We start from the raw sequence: 22,753 nt of genomic DNA, 5'->3' as shown, positions 1-22,753 counted from the left end.
GCTACATGACTGACACATGTAAGGTTGTAGTGTGTGCACATCCAAAACACAGGTGCAGGACAAAAGGGTCAGGCTATGAAAATAAAGTTGAATGTCTGTCTGCACACTTGCTCTCTTGGACTTTTTCAAGCTACATGCTCTTCGTGAGGAAGCGTGTGTAGTTTGAAAACAGTCACTTAGTGAAAAAAAAGCAAAACGTGAGCAAGTGTGCATACATTTAGCTTAATTTTCAAGGCTACATGAATCAGACATTGTTTCCCTATTTAATTTCAGTTGTGTTGGCTGTCAACTGTGCTATTTTTGTTGTGGTGTAGCTTACCAAGCCAAGGCACACAATGGGGAGACATTTAAGTGTTGTTTAATGGCTCCCACCTGTCCTGTCCAGTGTTGTGCCAGTACTGTGTACACACTGCTAATCATCTCCTCAGTGTCACTTTATAGCCTTGCTTTGTGTGAGCTTAATGGAGTGCAGCGGGTTGTAACAATGATGCTGTCGGTCTATCCACCCAGGCAACAAGTGTCTCTCTTGGCCCAGAGATTGGCATCGGCTACGGGAGGAGGAGGAGACCCACAGGCCCAGTTTGCTGCTGGGTCCTCTAAGGTGTGTGAGGATGAGCGTTTTACTTTTACGTTTTTGTGTTAATGTAGGATGGTGTAATGAATACTGGCATTATGAATTGTCTGCTACATTATTCATCTTTTTTTTTTTTTCCTTCCCCCTCAGGAGGGAGATGGAAGCGATCCGACCCAGGCCAGGCCCAATCCACCACAGTTTGTGCAGGGCATCATAAGTATGTATCTTTTTAATCATCATAATCACAAGTTCCACCAATGGTGTGTTGATTCATCTTAAGTGTAAATGAAGCGATTAGGAAAGACCAACGTGCTAGCTACTTTGACCCATTAGTGAGTGTTTGGCTATTAAGATTTCGTCACCAGCCAAAGAGGCTAGTGGAATGTTAAACAGTTAATTTAGAGCTCTGATAACCACATAATACAGATGAGCTTGATCAACTAAAGATTTTTCTGTTTTTTTAAACCCCAGATGACCCAGAGCAGCACCAGTATGAGGAGTGGCTGTTGCACACTCAGCAGCTGCTGCAGATGCAGCTGAAGTTCCTCGAGGAGCAGATCGGCACGCACCGGAAATCTCGCAAGGCTCTGTGTGCCAAGCAGCGCACCGCCAAGAAGGCCGGCCGAGAGTTCCCAGAGGCCGACGCGGAGAAGCTCAAGCTGGTCACTGAAGAGCAGAGCAAGATACAGAAGCAGCTTGACCAGGTTTGGAAAGCCACGCGCTTTTGACTTTTAATAAACGCAACTGCTCAATCTACTCAATGACTTCATTCTATGGACACAGATTTGATCTCGGTCAATGTTGCAACAAGAAGACATGATTTTCTGGTTGGCATTGTCATTGACAGTCAATCAAAAACGCCCACTCAATTTCAGGTCGGGACATAATTTTGAGTGGGCGTTTCTGATTGGCCAGGGAATTCCAGCCAGGGAATCCGGTGTTTGGTGGCAGTTGGAAATGCTTCTAATCCATTCAGCTGGGTAGAATGGAGCCTTGATATACTGTCATTTGGCTCTGCCTTGTATGAAGAGTGCTGTACAAAATTAATTTGCCTCCTTGTTTTGCTCATTATCTCATCATCTGTTGTTTGGTCTCACAGGTGAGAAAGCAGCAGAAGGAGCACACCAACCTGATTGCCGAGTACCGCAGCAAGCAGCAGCAGCATCAGTCCAGCTCAGGCCTCCTCCCAGCGGGACCCTCTGCCCCGAACCCCCAGGCTCTCGCCAAGATGCCAGGACAGGTCATGATGGGCCCTCAGGGGCAACCCATGATGGGCCAACCACCCGGGTACGTGCCCCAGGGAGGCATGCCGGTCAGGATGCCTGGGCAGGGGCAGCCGTTTATGGGTGGCCAGCCCCCGCACCCTGGGGCTATGGGACCCGGTCAGCCTGGTGGTGCCCCCCCTGGAGGGTTCTTCCCCCAGGGGCAAGGGTTCCCCCAGGGCACAGACCCGCGGGTTCTTCATGAACGGCAGCTTCAGCAGCACAGAATGCAGATGGCTCAGAAGCTCCAGCAGCAGCAGCAACACCAGCAGATGATGATGGGTCAGCAGCAACAGCAGGCTGGCATGCCGCCTCAGGCAGGCCAGCAGCCTGGCATGATGGCTCCGCAGCAGCCGGGCATGGTACCACAAGCACAACCAGGGATGATGCCCAATCCCATGATGGCACAACAGCCAGGGATGATGGCACAGAACCAGCCGGGCATGATGCAGACGCCTCAGGGTATGATGGCCAACCAGATGGTGGGTCAGCCGCAGCAGAACCTCATGGGCCAGCCGATGCCACAACAGAACCAGAGCATGATGCCAGGACAGCCGGGTATGGTTCCGGGCCAGATGGTGCCACAGCAGCAGAGGATGGCGGTACCACCGGGGATGATGGGTCAGCAGGGGTCAGTCGGACCGCAGCTGGCTCTTCGAGGACCGCAGGGTCCCCTCACGCCTCAGCAGCAGAGCCTGTTGGCCCAGCGAATGCTCCTGCAGCAACAGCAGCAGAAGAATCTGCAGCTACAGCAGCAGCAGCAGCAGCAGCAGCAGCAAGCTCAGCAGAGGCAGCAGACTCCACAGAGTCCGGCAACAACAGCGGAAGGTCAGAGAGTTGTAGGGACACCTCCGTCTGCAAATGCCCAAACACCTGAAGGGATGCAGCCAGGAGTTAGCCAGGATAGCCAGTCCTCAGCCTCCTCCAAAGAGGGTGGTATTCTCAGTCCCAAAACGCCTTCTCAGCCCGCCACACCTGGTCAGGTGCTGCAAGGCGATGGGCAAGGAGCTGTAGCACAACAACAGCAACAAGGACCACAACAACAAATGTCCCAAAGTCCTGCATCTTCTGGAATTCAGCAGCAACAGCAGCCTCAAGGTTTTGTAAACCAGCAAGGTGTCGCTCAACCACCACAACAGCAGCAGCAGGTGCCTCTGCAAAGACAAGGTTCTACCAACGGACAAGATTTGGTCAATATCAAGCAAGAGGGTCAGCAGATGTGCTTCATGTCCCAGCAGCAGCAACAACCTCAGCAACAGCCACAACCGACACCGCAGCAACAGCAGGCTGGACAGGTGGCCATGCAGCAGCCACAGGACGGGATGACCCAGCAGCCTGATGGCACTGTGCAACTGATGAACCCAATGGCTCAGACTCATCCTGCCCAAACTCAACCAGGAATGGCATCCATTCCCATTGCACAACAACAGCAACAACAACAACAGCAGCAAGCCATGTTGCTCCAACAGCAGCAGCAGCAGCAACAAAAGCAGGCCATGATGGGCCAGATGGTCCCGGGGGTACCACCCCAGCAACAGCAGCAAGTCATGGGCCCAAGGCCGCCCGGCGTTCCCATCAGAACACCCATCAACATACAGGCCATCATCGCCCAGAACCCTCAGCTGCGCCACCTCACGCCTCAGCAGCAGATCCAGCAGATCCAGCAGATGATCGCTCAGCGGCAGATGCAACACCAGCAGAACCAGATGATGAGGATGCAACAGGCGGCAGCGGCCCAGGGTCAAGTTCCACCGGGTCAGATGCATCCGCAGGCCATGCAGGGTCAGATGCAGCAGGTGGGTCCACCTCGGATGCCTGGCCAGTATGCGATGCCGGGCCAGCAGGTGATGGCACCGCAGCAACAACCAGGTGTGATGGGCCAGCCAGGTGTTCAGCAGTTCCAGCAGCCGGGCATGATTCCTCCACAGCAACAGCAGCAGCAGGTGTTGCAGCAGCAAGGCGTTCCTGGACAGTATGGACTCACGGTCCAACAGCAACAACAACAGCAGATGATGCAGCAGCAGCAGCAGCAGCAGCAGATGCTGCGAGGGCAGGTTCCCATGCCTCGAGCAGCCATGATGGGGCAGATCCGAGCGCCTATGCAGGGCCATGTGGTGAGGTCCATGTCTCCGCATCAGGCTCTGGGGCAGGGCTCCCCTGGGGACCCCAACGCACAGCAGCGGCAGGCCCTTATGATGCGCCAGACTCCTCCCTCTCAGGGGCACCCGTATCAGCAGCCTATGCAACAACAGCAGCAGCAGCAAATGGCCACTGCCATGAGTCCTTACCAGGCTTCACCCTCTCATGTGGGCTCGCCAGCAAGCGTCACGGGGCAGAAGCAGGAGTCCGGCTCAAACAGTCCGGCCAGAGTGAGATCAAACCCCAACACCCCTGGTAACATGTCGTCTCCGGCCAGAGTGGACGGTGGAGCAGGTAAGAATAGCCCGTTCAACCCGCTGTCGGCATCAGCCTCCCCGTTACGCTCTCCTTTGACCAGGACCCCTCAAGACCAGTCGGGTCTCAAGTCTGAGCTCCAGGCTGCTGGCGGACAAACCACCCCACTGAACGGTCCCGTTCCCCCGGGTGCCGGATCCAACGATGGAGCCCTGTGTAAGATGACCCTCCAGAACATCAAGCAAGAGCCCAAAGAGGTGCAGTGTGACACGGACGGGTCGAGCGAGGCCCACGCTGGGCTGGTGAAACGAGAGGCGTCCGGCGAGCCCGTTAGTGGGTTCCCCAACGCCTCCGGAGGACCAGGGGGTGACCTACCCAGGACGGAGACGGGTCAGCAACTGCTGCAGAAGCTGCTGAGGACCAAGAACCTGCAGCTGGCGGCGTCCCAGAGGCCCTCAGAGGGCATCCACAACGAGATCAACGGACACATCAACAGCAAGCTGGCCATGCTGGAGCAGAAGCTGCAGGGCACGCCACGCAACATGGAGGTGAGGAGAAATGGCCATTCATTAATTCATTCATCAAAAATATTTGTTTTGTTGTTTGATAGATTCATTACCAATATTCTGTTTTGTTGATGCATTCATCACAGGTATTAAGTTAGTTTATATCCAATTGATCGCAAATATATTGTTGGCTGATGTACTCAATGTCTTATTTGGGTTGTATGAGGAACTGGATTTTTGTGGTGGGTGTTATGTTGAGTAGTATAAGTCGTATTCAAATACAACATCCGTATGAATTGCATAAACCGTCACTCTTCATTAACAGGACCTGCAGTCGATAACAAAGAAGCCTCCAGTGGTCAAAGCCAAGCGCAATTACAAGGCGACAGGCGACAAGGCTCCAAACGCCAGGAAGAAGACCAAGAAGGACGAGGTTGGCAAAACGGAAGCCCTGATGAAACAACTCAAACAGGTAAGCTGCCAATGGCATTCTACTCCTTAATTTTCCAGCCTCCATGCATTGTGGCAATGTACTGTAGCAGTTTTAGAGAAGCTTTCTAGAATACCGTCTTGGAGTTGAGACTAAGATGTAAGTATGCTTTGCCCCTCAATGTGTACATGGGCGAATAAGCACAGCTCTCGAGTGTATTCATGTTCATGTATCCTTTCTTGTTGACTTCTGAACGCGTTTCACATCTCTTTTGATGTTTTATAAGAGGGGGTTCTTGTGCTTTTTCCCACCATACCTTCTGATTAGTGTTAGCGTTATCATTTCAAACATTTGACAATGTTTCACAGTGTCTGCTCTTGTTGTTCTGTATAGTTCCTGTGCACTTGTATCGGCTAGTGATGTTGGCTCTGATTATGTCATCGTTTGAGGGTCGCTTTGGTTATAAAGCGTCAGCCATGTGAAACATTACATTGCATTTGGCAGTGATGTCTTATTCACCCCCTGGTTCTCTGTCTCAACTCCCACCCCCCAGGGCCTGTCACTGCTGCCCCTGATGGAGCCCTCCATCACGGCCAGCTTGGATCTCTTCGCCCCCTTTGGCAGCAGTCCAGCCAACGGCAAGGCCCAACTCAAGGGCTCCTTTGGGAGTGCCGTGCTCGACAACATCCCAGACTATTACTCTCAGCTCCTCACCAAGGTAGGATGTGACCTAGTACTACGCGTTCTCGCTCTCGCTCTCTCTCTCTCTCAGTTGAGTAAAGTCTGACCGTAACTATGTGACCTAGTAAGTCCTCCAAGGAAGTCTCAGTCATTTCTTTCTTCATGAAAGAAAAAGAAAGACTTAAATTGGGTTGGAAGGAGAGAATGGAAAGGATTTCTCATACCAAAATGTTTTAGCTGAACTGAATATTATAATTTCATTAGAGGTGCACTGAAAAATAAACATTCAGCCACGGGAAATATTCGGCCAAAAACGCAAAAAAAAAGACACTTTCGGTTTTCGGCCGAAAGCCAATTGAGTGGCCGAATCGAAAATGGGCATTAATTAAACTAATTGCAGTTCTACTCTAGCATTTAAAGACTTCTAATACACATTTTTTTTCTTTCAAAAACATGTATTGTAAGCCAAAGATTTAGGCAATTTTTAAAAATAGTGAAAAACCTAACTTTTGATAACTTTTAATTAAATTGTAATATTCGGTTTCGGTATTCGGCCAAGTGATTACTTATTATTCGGTTTCGGTCACTAATTTTCATTTCGGTGCACCTCTAAATTTCATTGATGTGATGACGCCAGTGTTTTGACCCCTGTGTTTTGTCTTGTACATGTGTCTCTGTAGAACAACCTGAGTAATCCACCAACTCCGCCGTCCTCCCTGCCCCCCACTCCACCACCCTCTGTGCAGCACAAGCTGCTGAACGGCGTGACGGCTGTGGAGGAGATGGCGGAGGACAAGAAGGAGACCACAGAAACATCAGAAAACACTATCGGTGAGTGCTAAGGATGGCGCACACTGACCCATGTCAACTTTGTTGACAATATGTGGGTAAAATACTTTTGTGGGTAAAATACTTCTGGCTTAGACATCAGGTGGCGCAACGACATCTAATGCCCATAAATGTGTTAGTAATTGGTGGTTGATATGCTGCAATGACTAGTCCACAAAAACATGCAATAGTAGTACTGGCTGCTGTTGTTTCAGCAGAAGCACACGTCAGGACATCACGTTACTAACCCAATGCACGGACCTTGACTCAATTCAAAATATTCACTATTCCATAAAAGCAATGCAAATTTGTACTCTGTTGAGCGATGTATTGAACATTTTGGAGAAAGGCCTTGTCAGAGAAGGTCTTGTGATCGAGACCAGGTGCGATGCAGTGATCATGTTTTTCCTTTCTGTTTCTTTGCTGCTCTGTAGATTCTGTGTCTGAGGAAGTGAAGAGCGTCGACATACTGGCAGCCCTGCCCACGCCACCTCACAACCAGAACGAGGACATGAGGTACGCACACACTCGCACCAGGCAGGCAGGCACAGACACAAGCACAGGCTGAAGTTGATCCTGTTATTCTGAATTCCACTGAGGCAGGGGTATTCCCTCTAGGGAGCACTGTGTGTTCTCTGGATCTTAATCTGACAGGACATGCTTTTGTGTTTTGTTGTTTCTCTCTCTCGCTCTCTCGCTCTCTCGCTCTCTCGCTCTCTCGCTCTCTCTCTCGCTCTCTGTCTCTCTCTCGCTCTCTCTCTCCGTCTCCCCCCCTCTCCACCACTCAGAATGGAGAGCGACGATGACAGTGATGCATTCGATGGCATCGTGCCCGCCTCGTCTCCGGAGACGGAGAGTCAGCTGGGTGAAGACAACCCAAGGTTCCCTCTGCTGGAGCCCAAAGAGGAGGAGAGCGAGCGGGCCATCTCACCCGTCATACCCATCATCCCTCGCACCGCCATACCTGGTACATATACACTTTGAAAGTAGCACAGAAGTCTTTTGTTGTTGAGGATTTGACGTTTGGCTGTGCCCAGGGATATAAATTAACACCAGCCAACTGGCCAAATGCTGGTGAAAATTCAGTTTGCCTGGTAGAAAAGACAAACTACCAGCCACTTTGACTGGTAGTGAGAGCAGCTACTAGCCAAATTGGCTATTTATGAAAAAAAGTTAATTTATAGCCCTGGCTGTGTCCATATGAAAACATGTAGGGCACCCAATACTTTTTAAAAGCGATGGGTGTGCATGTTTTCTGTAAGTGAAGTAAGCTAAGAAAGAAAATGATGAACTCAAGGCCTGTGTTTTTTAATAATGACATTTCGGCGGACATTAAAAAAACATTAAGGGCAGCCTTGGTTTAGTGGACTTCATTTTTTGTATTCCATATGACGAACTCTGTAGGTTTTGTTTGTCTGTGAGATGTTTTTGGTAATCATACAGTGCATCCGGCTTGTGCAAATTCTTGTTACATTTTATAAACATTGTATCGCAGTACCTGATACAAACAAAAAACATCCTAGCAGTATGTTTTTGTCCGCCTATGTAGTAGTATTCATAAATGTTTTGGTTCACATGCAAGAGCATGCAGCTTATGCAAATTGTTGTGGTGTTGTCCGACTAGTATTCCCGGACACCAAGCCCTTTGAGATGGTGGATGGCAAGGTGGTGGCCACCGGCGCTCCATGGGACAAAACCAAGAACAACAACGAGGTGTCCGTCACCTTCACGCTGTCCGCAGCTGCGGCCAAGGTACAGCTTTCCACCAGGATTTACATTTATTTACCCCTACATGATTATTTTGTTTATTTTGATGACTGTCATCTGTAAAGCCCAGAGCCAGTGCATTTCTAGAAAGCGTCGTTGCTAACTAAGTTAGCAACTTACTTGTTTGCAATGCAATGCATGTCCAGTGTCCAATGTCCAATATCCAATATAGCTTTAAGAATAATAGTCAAGTTTATTTGCATAGCACAACAGTCGAATCCACCTGTGCTGCTCAGTGTGTTAACCTCAGTGACCCAACCTCTGTCACCCCTTTGTTCCCTTTGCATTAGAATCTGGACACAGTGATGGTGGCGGTGGCCCAGCTTTTGCATATGCGCATCCCCAGCTCGTACGAGGTGACCTTCCCCCAGAGCCCGGGCCGGGCCGGTACCGCAGCCGGGCCCACTGTGGGGGCTGGTGGCAAGGGGCCAGACGCCTCTAATCCAGGTAACCCAATACACTGCCCTCTTCCTCTTGTGTAACCACCGCATCATCCAGCTGAATGTTTTATCAGATGCCTGCCGAGGGGATCTGGGCACACTGATACTGTGGTGTTTTTTTGTTTTGTTTTTTTTGGCTCAGCATTTTGGGAAACAAAATCTTACTGGAAAATGTCATGAATTAATTATTATGATGGGATTTTTTTTAACCTTTGCATTACATTCATACATTGCAACCTTCTTCCATTAACTAGTTGGGAAGTTTATGGCATAGTCTTGCATAGCTCATTTTCATCACTATATGATTTAAATTCAAGAGTATGTGACCTGGAAGGTAGCTCTTCAAAACTGTGATTGGGGGTGGTGGTGGTAATGCTTGATGACTTCTCTGCAGTTTGTTATTAAAATTGTCCAAACTTGACTGTGTTCCAGGAGCTCTGTGCGTGAAGCCGAGTGCTGATGGCAGCCAGGGAGCTGACTGGGTGAGGCAGTTTGACGTCACTCTGCCCGGGTGCACTCTCAAGAAGCAGATCGACATCCTCGCCCTCATCAAACAGGTGAGCTCAACTGAGGACAGGGTTGACGGGTTGGGCGGTTTCCTGCCCTATTGGGCTGTTTAGGATTGCTGCCTGCGGGTTAAAAAAAGGGTAATTGCTTGTTTTTTCTGGAGAAAGAAATCGCTAGAATTTAGTTCAAATTGGGGTAACACTTCAGAATAACAGGCGACTATGAATCACTTATAAAGTTTTAGTAACACTTAGTTAATAATGAACTCATAATGAACAAGACATTTACAAATGTTTGTAAATGATTAAGGAATAATATGTAAAACTATTTTAAATGATTTATTGTAAATAGTTTGTAGATATTAAAAGATCATTTCAACGGAAATTGTCCATTGTACATATTACCTCGACGAAAGTTTTCGTACATGCCTTAATGTTTTCACTGAAGAATAACAGGCGCAAAAAGCTTTGTAAATAGTTTGTAGATGCTTTGTAAATAGTTTGTAGACATTAAAAGATCATTTGCTAATACTTTGATTGCTTTGTATGCAGCTTTATAACTCATTTATATTAGTTTTTACATGCTATTCCTTAATCATTTACAAACATTTGTAAATGTCTTTTTCATTATGGGTTCATTATTAACTAAGTGTTGCTAATACTTTATAAGTGATTTATTGTCGCCTGTTATTCTAAAGTGTTACCCAAATTGGTTAGGATTTCTTGCCTCCATACAGTTTGTGAGCATTGTTTTTGTGGCTGGTAGTTATTGCTCTCATCAGGCAACTCTGACTGTGCACGTGTGTTTGTTGTCCAGGAGTTCCCGGAGGAAGAGGACAGGCCTGCCCAGCACTGCTACACCACCAACGTGTCTGACCTGGACGTGCGGCACCTCCCCGTCTTCCCCGTGGAGGAATCTCCACCTCCATCCCCGTCCCCACCACCGCCCGTTGCCTCTCCACCCGCCATCCTCGCCCCTGTCCCCGTCCATGCTCCTGCCCCTGCCCCTGCCCCTGCTCCTGCTCCTGCTCCTGCTCCACCTCCGGGTCCACTACTCTCTCCAGCAGTCCCTGCCACACAGACACCCCCAGGTGCTGCAGACACAAAACCAACGTCCACCCCACCTGTGGAGACCTCTGCGGAGTCTGGACCTCCAGTGAAGCCCGGTTCTCCTGCGCCGCCAGCAGCCCTAGTGACCGCTGCTGATGCCGTCATCAAAACGGAACCGGAGCCAGAGGCCATCACCGCCCCGCCTGAGCAGCCCTCATCTGCCACTCCCGGTGGGGACGGGCCATCTGCCGCGACCCCTACTCCTACTCCTACCCCTGCCCCTGCTGCCATCACCTCCCCGGTGCCCAAGCAGGAGCCGTCCCCATCGCCGCTGATGTCCCCCACCCTGCCGCCCCACGCCACCTTCACCATGGTGCTGTCCCCCAAGATGATGAAGCAGCGCTGCCGCCCCCTCTCTGGAGACGAGATGGACGTGAGTCTGTTATGTTTGGCTGGTTGGCTGCTGTGAATCTGTCGGGCTCTCCTCTTTAGACCTGGACTACTACTAGGCTCTGTGTTGCTTTTTTAAAGGTTCAAGTGATTCAATTTTGGTGGTCATCCGGAAATGGGGTATAACATAATCAAAGGTTCTATCAAACAGCTTCCTTGGCGGAGGTCTGCACTCTCTGTGCACTTTTTATTTAAACATTTTGTCCAACATAAAACCTACCAGTGTTTTGGTGAGCTACCCATTTTAAATTTATTTTAAACCGCATTGATGAGTTAATTTACTTCCTCTCTCCCCTCCCCTCTCCTCTCCAGATAAAGCCGAAGCTGAAGAAGTGGAAGGGCCTGCGTTGGAAGCGTCTGAACGTGGTGATCACCATCCGCAAGGGCGGCTCCAAGAAGGAGAGCAGCCGCGAGGTCTCGGAGCTCATGGAGTGGCTGCAGATCACGCTGCGGCCCAACAAGATGCCGCGCGACAAGCGCAAGTGCTGCTTCTGCCACGAGGAGGGCGACGGCGTCACCGACGGGCCCGCGCGCCTCCTCAACATCGACGTGGACCTCTGGGTGCACCTCAACTGCGCCCTGTGGTCCACCGAGGTCTACGAGACGCAGGGCGGCGCGCTGATGAACGTGGAGGTGGCGCTGAGGCGAGGTCTGCGGACGCGCTGCGCCTACTGCCAAACCAGCGGCGCCACCAGCAGCTGCAACCGCCTGCGCTGCCCCAATGTCTACCACTTCGCCTGCGCCATCCGCGCCCGCTGCATGTTCTTCAAGGACAAGACCATGCTGTGCACGCAGCACAAGCTGAAGGCCGCCAGCGAGGAGGAGCTCAGCACCTTCGCCGTGTTCCGCCGCGTCTACGTGGAGCGCGACGAGGTCAAGCAGATCGCCAGCATCCTGCAGCGCGGCGACCGCATCCACCTGTTCCGCGTGGGCAGCCTGATCTTCCACGCCGTGGGCCAGCTGCTGCCCTCCCAGATGCCCCACTTCCACTCGCCCACCGCCCTCTTCCCCGTGGGCTACGAGGCCACCCGCATCTACTGGAGCACACGCGTGCCCAACAAGCGCTGCCGCTACAAGTGCCGCATCTCCGAGGCCGAGGGCAGGCCCATGTTCGAGGTGCGCGTACTGGAGAGGGGGCAGGACGACCTGGGTTTTGCCGACGACACCCCTGACGGTACGTGTCTCTGTAAAGTTTGTTGGTGTTTCTCAACTGGGGGCTCTACTGCCCCCCTAGAGTGGTGTTGGGGAGTCCTATGGAGGCGTTGAGAAGGATACAGCTGAGAGGGGGCTGTGCTTAGTTGCTATTGGGGGAGCATTAGTCCATTTTATTTTTTTAATGCAAAGGAGGGCGTTGGCAGGCTTATAATGAGGTCCAGTGTGTGGTTTAACGAGTTCGATTACTTAGAGAAAGGATGTCTGCGCTTCAGCCCTTGTGGTACTCACAGTCCAGGACAGCAGAATGAAGACAGACTGGGCTACTTCTCAGTGACTAGACCCAGGGATGATCGGAGCACTCTGCATACTTCTAGAGGATTTTTTGGTGCACAAAGTGACGGATGTTTCGACGCACCTGCGTCTTCCTCAAAGAGTTTGATTACTCTTAAGTAATGATGACTATGATGTTGTGGTTCAGGTATAAAAAGTGTTTGAGTTATCTAATGATGTTTTCTGGTCCTGTAGGTATCTGGGGTAAGGTGGTGCAGCGCGTGGCTAAGCTGCGGCAGGAGGCCGGCATGCTGAAGCTCTTCACCGAGCACATCAAGGGAGAGGAGATGTACGGCCTACGCCTGCATGCAGTCATGCGCATCACTGAATCCGTAAGTGCCTTTATTTATCCTTATTATCCTCATTGGTTTGTTTTTAAATTATATTTAAGTGTCATTGATGAGAGTTGTCTAAAAGGTGCTTCTATTTGACATTGGTATTTTATGTTGTGGCATTTTAATCCATTGTAGTTCTAGTATGTCCCTGATTTGTGGGTCTGAAGTGCTAATGTGTTAATCTCTAATATGTTTTTATTTTTCCCCTTTTACCAGCTGCCTGGCGTGGAGGCGTGTCAGGACTATGTGTTCCGCTATGGTCGCCACCCCCTGATGGAGCTGCCCCTCATGATCAACCCCACCGGCTGCGCACGCTCCGAACCCAAGATACTCACACACGGCAAGAGGTGAGCTCCCTTATTAGTATTCAGTAAGCCAGTGTTTCCCAACCTTTTTTGAGCCAAGGCAGACTTTTTCCCGTGAAAAAAATCTTGCGGCACACCACCAACCAAATTGATGAAATAATGAAAACAAAATATATTCTGTAGCCGTGCCTATCAATATAGCTATTCGTATCAAAGTGTATTAGGCCTACCAATCAAATCAACACACAACTGTACTTTTTATCATCTTTTATATTTCCTCTTTCAAATAGAAAGTGCACTTAGCATGTCCACTTCTTAAAGAGGCTATAAACTTCAAAGTAGTCCTACTATTTACAAATTGTTATTCTGTCCAAAAGCTTTACATTCAGGGCTCTAAATTAACTTTTTTCATCACCAGCCAAAATGACTAGTAGATGCTAATCGTACTAGCCAAACACACACTGACAAATGGGTTAAAGTGGTTGGTAAGTTGGTCTTTTCTACCAGCCAAACTGAAATTTCACCAGCATTTGGCTGGTTGACTGATGTTAATTTAGAGCCCTGATTATAGTGGAAGTGAAAGTGAAAGCTCATTGGGAAACTCCAACTCCCATTGTCATTGTGACACAGCACTCCACAGCACACAAGTGAACACTGCACACTGCACACAACAAAATTGCATTTATGCCTCACCCGTGCAAGGGGCAGCCCTCAGTGGCGCCCCATGGGGAGCAGTGCGGTGGGACGGTACCATGCTCAGGGTACCTCAGTTATGGAGGAGGATGGGGGAGAGCACTGGTTGATTACTCCCCCCACCAACCTGGCGGGTCGGGAGTCGAACCAGCAACCTCTGGGATGCAAGTCTGACGCCCTAACCGCTCACCCATGACTGCCCTGTTTATATATATGTATATATGTTTATGTATATTAGCAAGAATACATGCCCAACTCCATTGTGCGTTTTGTGGATGGGGACGCAATCAGAAAACTTCCCATTTTGGAAGGCATTGGCAGAAAAAACAACAGGAAAAAAAAAAATCAGAATATCTTGAAAAAAGAGGACTAAGTGGGAAAACTGCACGAATGTCTGCATTGATGGAGCTGCAGCCATGGTCGGGCGCACCAAAGGCTTTGTAAGCACAGTAAAGGGGGAAAAAACAAAAACAGATGTGATTACGCACTGTTTGGGACTTTTTAGCTTTTTAGCTACAAGTTCAGCTACGTGGTAGCTAGCTTTAAGGGCTCTCATTTACCTTTGTGTTTTTTCTCATGCCGGTAAATGTTGCCTGGTTCTGCCTGCTTATGCTTGCTAACAAAATAGGCATTCTTGTTTTGAAGTGAAGGGTGTTTCATTTGGAGATGGCGTCTAAGCTTGCTTGGTACCACTGCACTGTTGGATAATTTTTCACCACATACCAAGCAAAATGGAATCAGTGCAGTTGCATCCCGCGTAGTAAATCCATATGAAATGTAGGCTACTGTCATTGTATTGCCTCGAGCTCACAGTATTTGTCTTCTTTCATCTGCGTCCAAACTTTGTCCAGGGCCTTGTCCAGGACCCACATCGAAGTTTATTTTTCGTTTCAAAAACTTTGCTACCCGTCCCCACATGCACTGGCGATACCTGAACCTGTCAAACAATCATATTCTCGCTATACAGTGTCATATGGAGCCCAGTCTGTAGGGGGCACTGTAGTGCAGCAGACTAATTGGTCCCACATCCACGTGTTATCAAGATGTGTTCCATGCTGTGGTGTTTACTGAATTTATTTAATAAATGAATGCTGCTCTTAGTAAATTACGGTTGCTGTTGACTGATATTCAATATGGGCTTGTCACTTGACTTGACGATCTTGGCTTTGTTGTCTAATTTTGCTTCAATAAAAGGTAATTTTCATCCTGAATCTCATTTCTTGTAAATCCTCCAGGCCCCACACCCTGAACAGCACGAGCATGTCCAAGGCCTACCAGAGCACCTTCACTGGGGAGATCAACACCCCCTACAGCAAGCAGTTTGTGCACTCCAAGTCCTCGCAGTACCGCCGTCTGAAGACGGAGTGGAAGAACAACGTGTACCTGGCCCGCTCGCGCATCCAGGGCCTGGGGCTTTATGCCGCCAAGGACCTGGAGAAACACACCATGGTCATCGAGTACATCGGCACCATCATCCGCAACGAGGTGGCCAACCGCAGGGAGAAGGTCTACGAGGAGCAGGTAGGAGGGAGTGACCAGTGGTCCCGTTGTAAAATCAAAGCAGGGGGGATGGTCAGAAATGGATTCTGATTATTGGGGGTTCGGGGGTTTCTCCCTGAGGAAAATGTTGAAAATGTAGTTGTTAAAAAGTGCAATTTTAACACAATATGTGAAGAAGGGATGCCTGTTTTAGAGGGGGATGATTTTTGACCATTTTCATTGAGGGGGGTGATTTTAGACCATTTTCATTGTGGACAATCCCCCTACAACTCGAGCCCTGGCAGCGACACACCAACTTTTTGGATGGGCATTTTAAGTCGCAACCTTTTGTGTCATAGTTGAATCTGTAGGTTAATATTTAACTACACCACTACATGATTGTGGGGTGCGTTCTAATGTTTTTGCTCAAGGTAGTCTTCAGGTAGCGCATTCAGGCTGAATGAGAACGGTGCTGGTGCCCGTTCCCGCACCTAATCGTGAACCAGCCGTCGTGTTCACGCCACAGATTTTAGCGTTCGCGAACCGGAAAGTTGGTTCGCAATGCGAACCGCAAAATACTAGGTTTTTCTCCGCGAACCGTGACGACAGCGTGACCGTCAGCAGGTTCATCCGGGTAACACAGTCACGTGCAGGAAAAGTTTAGAGCCCGGTATGAACACGGGCGGTTCGCAGATAAGCACTTTCGTGCCGAACGTAGCTAGTGCGGGCACCAGCACCGGCTCCGTTTGGGTCGACCTGAAAGCCCTAAGGGTGAGGTAGTTAGCATGGTGGGAAATGTGTAGAATTTGTTTCTAAATGTTTCCTCTCCTCTCCTAGAATCGTGGCATCTACATGTTCCGCATCAACAACGATCATGTGATCGACGCAACCATCACTGGTGGGCCAGCTCGGTAAGTCTTAACATTACAATAGTTTAGCCTGCTATTTACAACTTCGGTTATGCACCCTCTTTACAGATCCATTTTCTTTCTTTTTTACTTGTATTTTGCAACGTCGAAAACTACAGCCTCTTGCTGGTCTTTTTGTTTCATGTGCTATATCCTCTTGCTTTAAAATCTCAGCCATGTGAATCACTAATATCTCTCTTTAAAAAAAAATCTTTTTTTTTCTCTCTCTTTCTTTTTTTACTTGTATTTTGTGATGTCAGAAACCACAGCCTCTTTCGGGTCTTTTTCTTTCATGCGTTATGTGGAACACTTTCATTTTGATGCTGAATTATTTTGTCTTCCACTTTAAGTCTCAGCTCTGTGAATCACTAATATCTGTATATATATTTTTGTTGTTGTTGCCTGGTCCAGCTATGTGAACCACTCGTGTGCCCCCAACTGTGTTGCGGAGGTGGTGACCTTTGATAAGGAGGACAAGATCATCATCATCTCCAGCCGCCGCATCCCAAAGGGGGAGGAGGTCAGTGGTGTTCGGTTGGGGAACAAGATGTTAAACAAAGAACAAAACATGCACATCCATTCGTCTCAAAAATGGGTGCTGAACTAGCAAAGTCAAATTATAGCAAATACAATGAGGTCCGCAACACCAAGCTCCTGTTTCTCTTAGTTAATGTGTAACCTTTCAGGCAGCATTGATATTTGTAGAGAATAAGAACTCACTTAAAAGCGAGAGGTCTTAAGGAGCTGTAGATATTCTGCCCTTCTGTATTGCACTTCTTGTGCAAGAAACTGGTTTATTTCTATGCTTTAATATTGCATCACAGCTAAAGCTGTCCCTAATGCTTCCTCTTCCTTCTCTCTCTCTCCTAAACTCCAGCTGACGTACGACTATCAGTTTGACTTTGAAGATGATCAGCACAAGATCCCCTGCAGCTGTGGAGCGTGGAACTGCAGGAAGTGGATGAACTAAACTAAACTCAACTCAACTCCATTCGACTCAACTGAAGCATGGTGGCGCATCGGGAATAAGGAAGGGTAAAGGGGTGTGGGAGGGGGGCAAGCAAACGCCTGCTGCCACTGCTGTTGCCACGCCAACCAACCAACCCCCGCATTCCCCATCACCTGGTATAGTCCCATTTCCCAATCCCGGCCCACCCGGTCTCATCTGACCCGATCTGATCTGACCTCGCCTACCTGCGCCAAAGCCTGTCGGACCCTCACTCACTCATCACCCAGATTCATAAGCTGCCCTCAGAGCTCTGAGGCTGGGGGGCCAAGAGAAGACAAGAGACAATATGATACTAGGAGACGAGACGAGGAGAGGAGAGGAGGGTGAAACTCCCGCCCCCTCTCCCACTGAATTGACAAGACTTAGCATTAGTCTACCCAGGAGCCAAAGTTCTGAAGGGAGGATATTTAACATGCCCTTGGAAGACGCCACCTGTCTGCCCTGCCATGGCAGACCTGGCAACATGCTTGAATATAGATTTTTATTCGTTTAGTTTGTTGGTTTTCTTTCTGTTGTGTGACTCTTGGAATAAACAATAGCACCAATACCACCAGTAACAGAAGAGAAAAACAAACCAAGAAGAGCCCCTTTTGCTTTGCCAAAAGCACCTCTCTCTCTCTCTCTCTCTCCTTCCTCTACTCTACTGCAATCCCATAATAAGCTAGCTGACTTGACTCCAACTGACCGCCCCGGCTGGAATCAATCCTTTCTACTCTTACCAAAAGCCCCCTGATTTTAAGAGATCATATCAGTGCGTTTGTAGGGTTTTAGTAATAAATGGAGAGAATGTTGATTTTGATTTTTTTTAAAAGCCATTTCAAGACTAAAAGAAAACAAAAAAACAATACTCAGATAAACTAAGACTTTTTTCCCCAAGGGTTTTTTGGACCTATTGTATCTTTCTTCCTCGTTGGTCTGTCTTTTCTCCCACAACCACCACCACCACCACCTCCATCCAAACCCTTCGCACCTCCTCTCCACCTCCTCCTCCTCCTCCTCCTCCTCCTCACCTCCCTGCCCTAACCCCCAGCGCAACGCTCACTCTCCCACGTTACACATCATCAATGAAGAGAAAGATCAACCAGGACTTCAGCAAGACAATCTCGGAGGGGCTCCGCACAGAACTGTGTCTCTTTGTTTTCTTTTGATGGATCAGATGCTAAGAAGATAATATAAAAACAAAAGAAGAAAAAAAACCCTCAAAAACTTTAAAGATTGAGAAGATGCTATTATTTGACCTGTGGCTTCACAACAAGGCACCAGATAATGTTGTTGATGATAACGATGATTATTGTTATTATTTAGTTTTAATGGAGTTCAAAAGGTGGGTGTTGCTTATAACCCCTTGTCTACCTCATTGAGTTTGTGGGAAGTGACTGCTTTGTACAAAAATATATATAGAAATGGTAAAACTGTTAATAGTGCTACTGTGGCAAAAGGGGGGGAAGGTAGGAATGTCTCTCATGGTGAAATGCCTTCTCGGATAAGCAGGGAAAACTTTTAAAAAGCAGCAGAAGCTCTTGCTCCTCTTCTTTAGCTGTCTATTTAGAAATGCTTCTTTTAAACGTGCGTGCTGTTTTTTGAGAGAGGGAGGTTGCGGTTGTTTTTTTTGGCTTGCTTGCTTGCTTGGATGGGAGTGTGCATTCGTGGGTCACATTTTCGCTATCTATTTATCTCTTCTGAAGCCTGCACGTGGGCCACAGACCAGAAATCATGAAGCATTAACTAATAATCATGGTGTGGTGAGGGCGGCCAGAGGGAGATGAAACTAACCCCTCCTGGACCAGCTCATCACTTGTAGCTTAAACTTAATCCATTTGTTTTGCTTTTGCAACAAGAAAATCTTATTTAATTTCTAAGCAATCATGCTATTTTTTGTTGTTAAGTTAAAGACAAACAACTAGAGTGGAGTGTGTAAACGCACAATAGAAATAAAAAACGTAAGACTTGTCGCTATAGGGGCGGAGCTAATGATGTGAATGACAGGTTCCACAGCCTATTGAATCATGGGTGCACTTTGAAGTTTTTGTTTTGTTTTTGTTTTCTCCTGCTCCTCTAGCTTTTTTATTCTGATCATGGTTGAGCTAACCTCACTTGAGACTGTACTACCTGGCCACCTCGGGCTGGCTGGGTTTTTTGTGTATTTGTGATTTGCAATGGCGAGTCTGCTTGTGATGATGATGATGATGACGATGATGATGATGATGGGTAACTGATGATGCAAGACTACTATTGAGGTTGAGCGTGTGTTCTCCTGTTCTGAGGAACCATCCCCCCCTGACCCTCCCCCACCCCCCACCCAGGCATGTGGTGCCATGTGCCCCAGCCCTTCCTCCTCTTCCTCCTCCTCCCTATCCTGACTTGATCCTACAGTAGGCCTCTTCCTCTTTACTAGCTGACTGTTGTAAACTTACTGTAGTGAGTCTTTCTCTGCCATTAGCTACAGCTGGTGTGTGCCACCGTTGTGTGTGTTTGTGTGTTTCTTCTCCTTCCCTGTATTGACTTTGGTAGTGGTGGCTATGTTGATACACACATACACACACACATACACACACACACACGCACACACACACACACACACACACACACACACACACACACACACACACACACACACACACACATACACACACACATACGCACACACACACGCACACACACACACAACACGCATAACACACACTTCCCTTGAATTGGCTCCAAGCGATGGCAGAGACAGACTGTAAAAGGGCATTTGCTTTTTCCTTCTCCTCTTTCAGATATCTCCCCCCTTTTTTAAGTAAATTGAAAAACAAATAAAAAGCTGTATAGAAATTGTCTTCAAAGTCTTCAAAGCGCGGGGGCGGCTTGTAAGAGAGCGGTCCGTAAAGCCCATGCTACTTACTGTTCCTCCTTCTCCCTCTCGACTCGCGTAGGACCTCATAGAGATATAATAATGGAGAACATGCAAACCTGTACAAACTTGTAAATATGGAAAAAGGGGGCGGGCGAGAGGCCTGCTCTCCCTTTTTAATCAATAAAAGAAATCAAATTGTAGAGATAATAAAAATCAACGCAAAATCAACCACTGGATATCATTTTATCAGAAAGATTAAAATGTGTGTATATATAAATATAAATATATGTAAAATGGCTAAACAAAAAGTACTATCCTGATATGTATATGAACCAGAGTGTTTTTTTGCATTTGTGTTTTTTTGTATTAGCATTTTTTGCTATAACACCACAAACAAGTTTGACAAAAAACACGAAAAATCTCAAAAAAATTTAATAACGTGTGCTGGATTTCTTGTCTTCACCGGTGACATAGATAACGTGGTTCAGGTGAATTTTGACAAAAATGTATACGAGGGAGAAATATTTTGTTGAACGTTTTGCTGAATAATTCTACTTCATCATGGGAAAGAAAGGCAGTGAAATGGTGCATAGCATTTGTGTATTTATGTAATATTGTTCTCCCTATTGTTTTTACTTTTGATTTATTTATGCTACTGCTTGTAAAACTTCAGATGATAAATCTGTCCCTGAATTTGGGAAGAATTGGAAATAGCCGACTCAGTAAATGGCAAATCTTACAGAAAAACTCTTGAAGGTAGTTTTTGAATATGATTGGTGTTTGTTTTTTGGTTGTTTTCTGGTAAAGGGTTCTACCCTCTAGAGGTGAATGTGTTTCATATATATACATACATTATATATATATATATATAAATATATATATAGCTTGTGAACTGGCTACGTAGCCTTATGTATGTTATGACTTGATATTCTACAGGATCTCCCCCATATTTACCCAAGAAAGAATTGCACTCAGCATTTTATTGGAGTTCTTCTCTCTAAAGGTTAGATGTTAAAGCGACGACCAGATGCAGCGATAATAGCTATATATATATATTTTTATGTTTTCAAGGGAAGACCATAATATAAAAGTTAAAAACACACACATTGCCCCTCACTGGATGACCGCCTGCAATTTGTTCTCACCTTCGTATTTGTGTTTGGATATTTTTTTTAAATTTAATTTGCTTTGTTTATTTTGTTTTTGTTTTTTCTTTCTGCATATCTTTATAATTTAATAAAACGAAATGGCTGAAGTTGGATTTTTTTTAACTTAACCTACTTTTTAAGATGTCTCATCTGTACAGCAGAGCTCCTTTTAGGGCAGATGAAATAAGTGATCATTTTTATTCTATGTGGCATGTTTTGTATCTATCATTTTGAATTGTACATATTTTTTGACGAAGCCAGAAGATGCATCTCTTTATATACTCCTGCCCCTTCCCTCTCCCCCTGACTCCTTCCCCTCTTCTCCCATTGATTTCTTTGTCTGCTTTCTTGTAAAGGAAAATAAATGCATTTTAAATATAAAACCCTCAGTGAATGTTGCCGTTTCCTATTCAAAGTTGCAGAGCCCATTTTAAACGACTTGAGACATGCAGGAATGTACTGCATGCAGTCTAAATGCAATTTAGAATGTGATTATGCAAGGGCCCCTGGTCCAGAAATGTAAGAGCACCACTGCTCTAAAAGACACAGTCTTGAGATCATCTGTTGGGCATTTCTACCATATTTGGTCATCCTGAAAGGCAGGAAGAGATTGGCAATCTACAAGTTGCCGATAGCCTTTAAAGGTACACTGTGTAGATTGTGGCCAGACTGGGTACTGCAGCTATGCTGCTCATTTGACCTTTTCATGAATATTTACTACATAATAAACCAATATTTACTATTATAAACAAGGTACAGTACGTTTTTTTGCAGCTAAAATGCCTATTTCTGGAAATGGTGGACCATGAAGAAGATCCCCCTTTTCATGTATGAAAAGTGCAATTTTCCCAGTCATAATGAATACTTATCTTATCACCACCACCACCAAATTATAACATTTGTGAATGGACAGCACGAATTCTGGAAATAATCTACAAAAAATATTACAGGGTGCACCTTTTAAGTAAAATGGCAAATCTGGGAAATGGTCTGAACGTTTATACATACAGTAGGCCTACAGTACATATACAAAGAGGCCCTTCTGGATATGATCACATCTGAGGAAAAAAAAGTCAGAGACATGATTACAAAGTACAAGTTTATTAATGTATCATTCATGTACACATTTCAAACTAATCCTGAAGACTTGCATCTTATTTTTTATACACGGTTTTGCCTAATAACGTTGACACAGGCGTAGTAGAATGACATCCAAAGAATCCTTTACGGTCCGCTAAAGTCAGTCTTGGCTGACACACCGAGCATGTGCCGTCATGTTTGACATTTTGGTTTACATCATCGTGCCAGTCCATCCATATAGGTGCAGTCAACAGTGGGCCGTCCTGAACAGTGAGTGACATTTTCCCAGCACACCCTGTGTGTCACACATCAATGCCACAGACCTCCAGTCACACCTGCAGCTGTGCGCTCAATTGCTGAAGGCTAAAAAGCGCTCACGTCCACTTTTGATACTGGACCAAGGCAGAGAAGTCAACCACCAAAATCTGCCACATCAGTGAGATCCCAAAAAGTTTTAACAGTGATGTATTGGGGGGAGCAGAGAAAAGGGTGCAGGCTATTATGTGCAAGTCTACGTCAATATTAAAACTTCTGTCTGTGGGACTTCACTATTGTCGTAGACTTTGTCTTTGTCGAGTGGGCTCTGG

At 47.0% G+C, this 22,753-nt stretch overlaps 1 protein-coding gene across 6 annotated transcripts in view; it reads left to right on the top strand.

Annotated features, from left to right (window-relative positions):
- The window catches only part of kmt2d (lysine (K)-specific methyltransferase 2D), a 71,161-nt gene extending 51,464 nt beyond the window's left edge, over positions 1–19,697 (top strand). For all 6 annotated transcript variants that reach the window (XM_063208638.1, XM_063208639.1, XM_063208637.1 and 3 more), the window contains exons 38-57: positions 511–601; positions 725–791; positions 1,046–1,278; positions 1,674–4,778; positions 5,062–5,208; positions 5,720–5,884; positions 6,528–6,678; positions 7,110–7,191; positions 7,464–7,642; positions 8,300–8,427; positions 8,733–8,889; positions 9,315–9,439; positions 10,206–10,871; positions 11,201–12,062; positions 12,569–12,705; positions 12,925–13,055; positions 14,942–15,227; positions 16,023–16,096; positions 16,505–16,613; positions 16,971–19,697. In XM_063208638.1, the coding sequence (XP_063064708.1) occupies positions 511–601; positions 725–791; positions 1,046–1,278; positions 1,674–4,778; positions 5,062–5,208; positions 5,720–5,884; positions 6,528–6,678; positions 7,110–7,191; positions 7,464–7,642; positions 8,300–8,427; positions 8,733–8,889; positions 9,315–9,439; positions 10,206–10,871; positions 11,201–12,062; positions 12,569–12,705; positions 12,925–13,055; positions 14,942–15,227; positions 16,023–16,096; positions 16,505–16,613; positions 16,971–17,063 (6,988 nt within the window). In that variant the 3' untranslated portion in view covers positions 17,064–19,697. The remainder of the gene's footprint in view (positions 1–510; positions 602–724; positions 792–1,045; positions 1,279–1,673; positions 4,779–5,061; positions 5,209–5,719; positions 5,885–6,527; positions 6,679–7,109; positions 7,192–7,463; positions 7,643–8,299; positions 8,428–8,732; positions 8,890–9,314; positions 9,440–10,205; positions 10,872–11,200; positions 12,063–12,568; positions 12,706–12,924; positions 13,056–14,941; positions 15,228–16,022; positions 16,097–16,504; positions 16,614–16,970) is intronic.
- The last annotated feature ends 3,056 nt before the right edge of the window (positions 19,698–22,753 follow it).

This window comes from Engraulis encrasicolus, chromosome 10, assembly GCF_034702125.1.
Source record: "Engraulis encrasicolus isolate BLACKSEA-1 chromosome 10, IST_EnEncr_1.0, whole genome shotgun sequence".
Classification (NCBI taxonomy): domain Eukaryota; kingdom Metazoa; phylum Chordata; class Actinopteri; order Clupeiformes; family Engraulidae; genus Engraulis; species Engraulis encrasicolus.
Note: the sequence above shows the minus strand (reverse complement) of the source record. Positions and strands in the feature narration are given on the sequence as shown.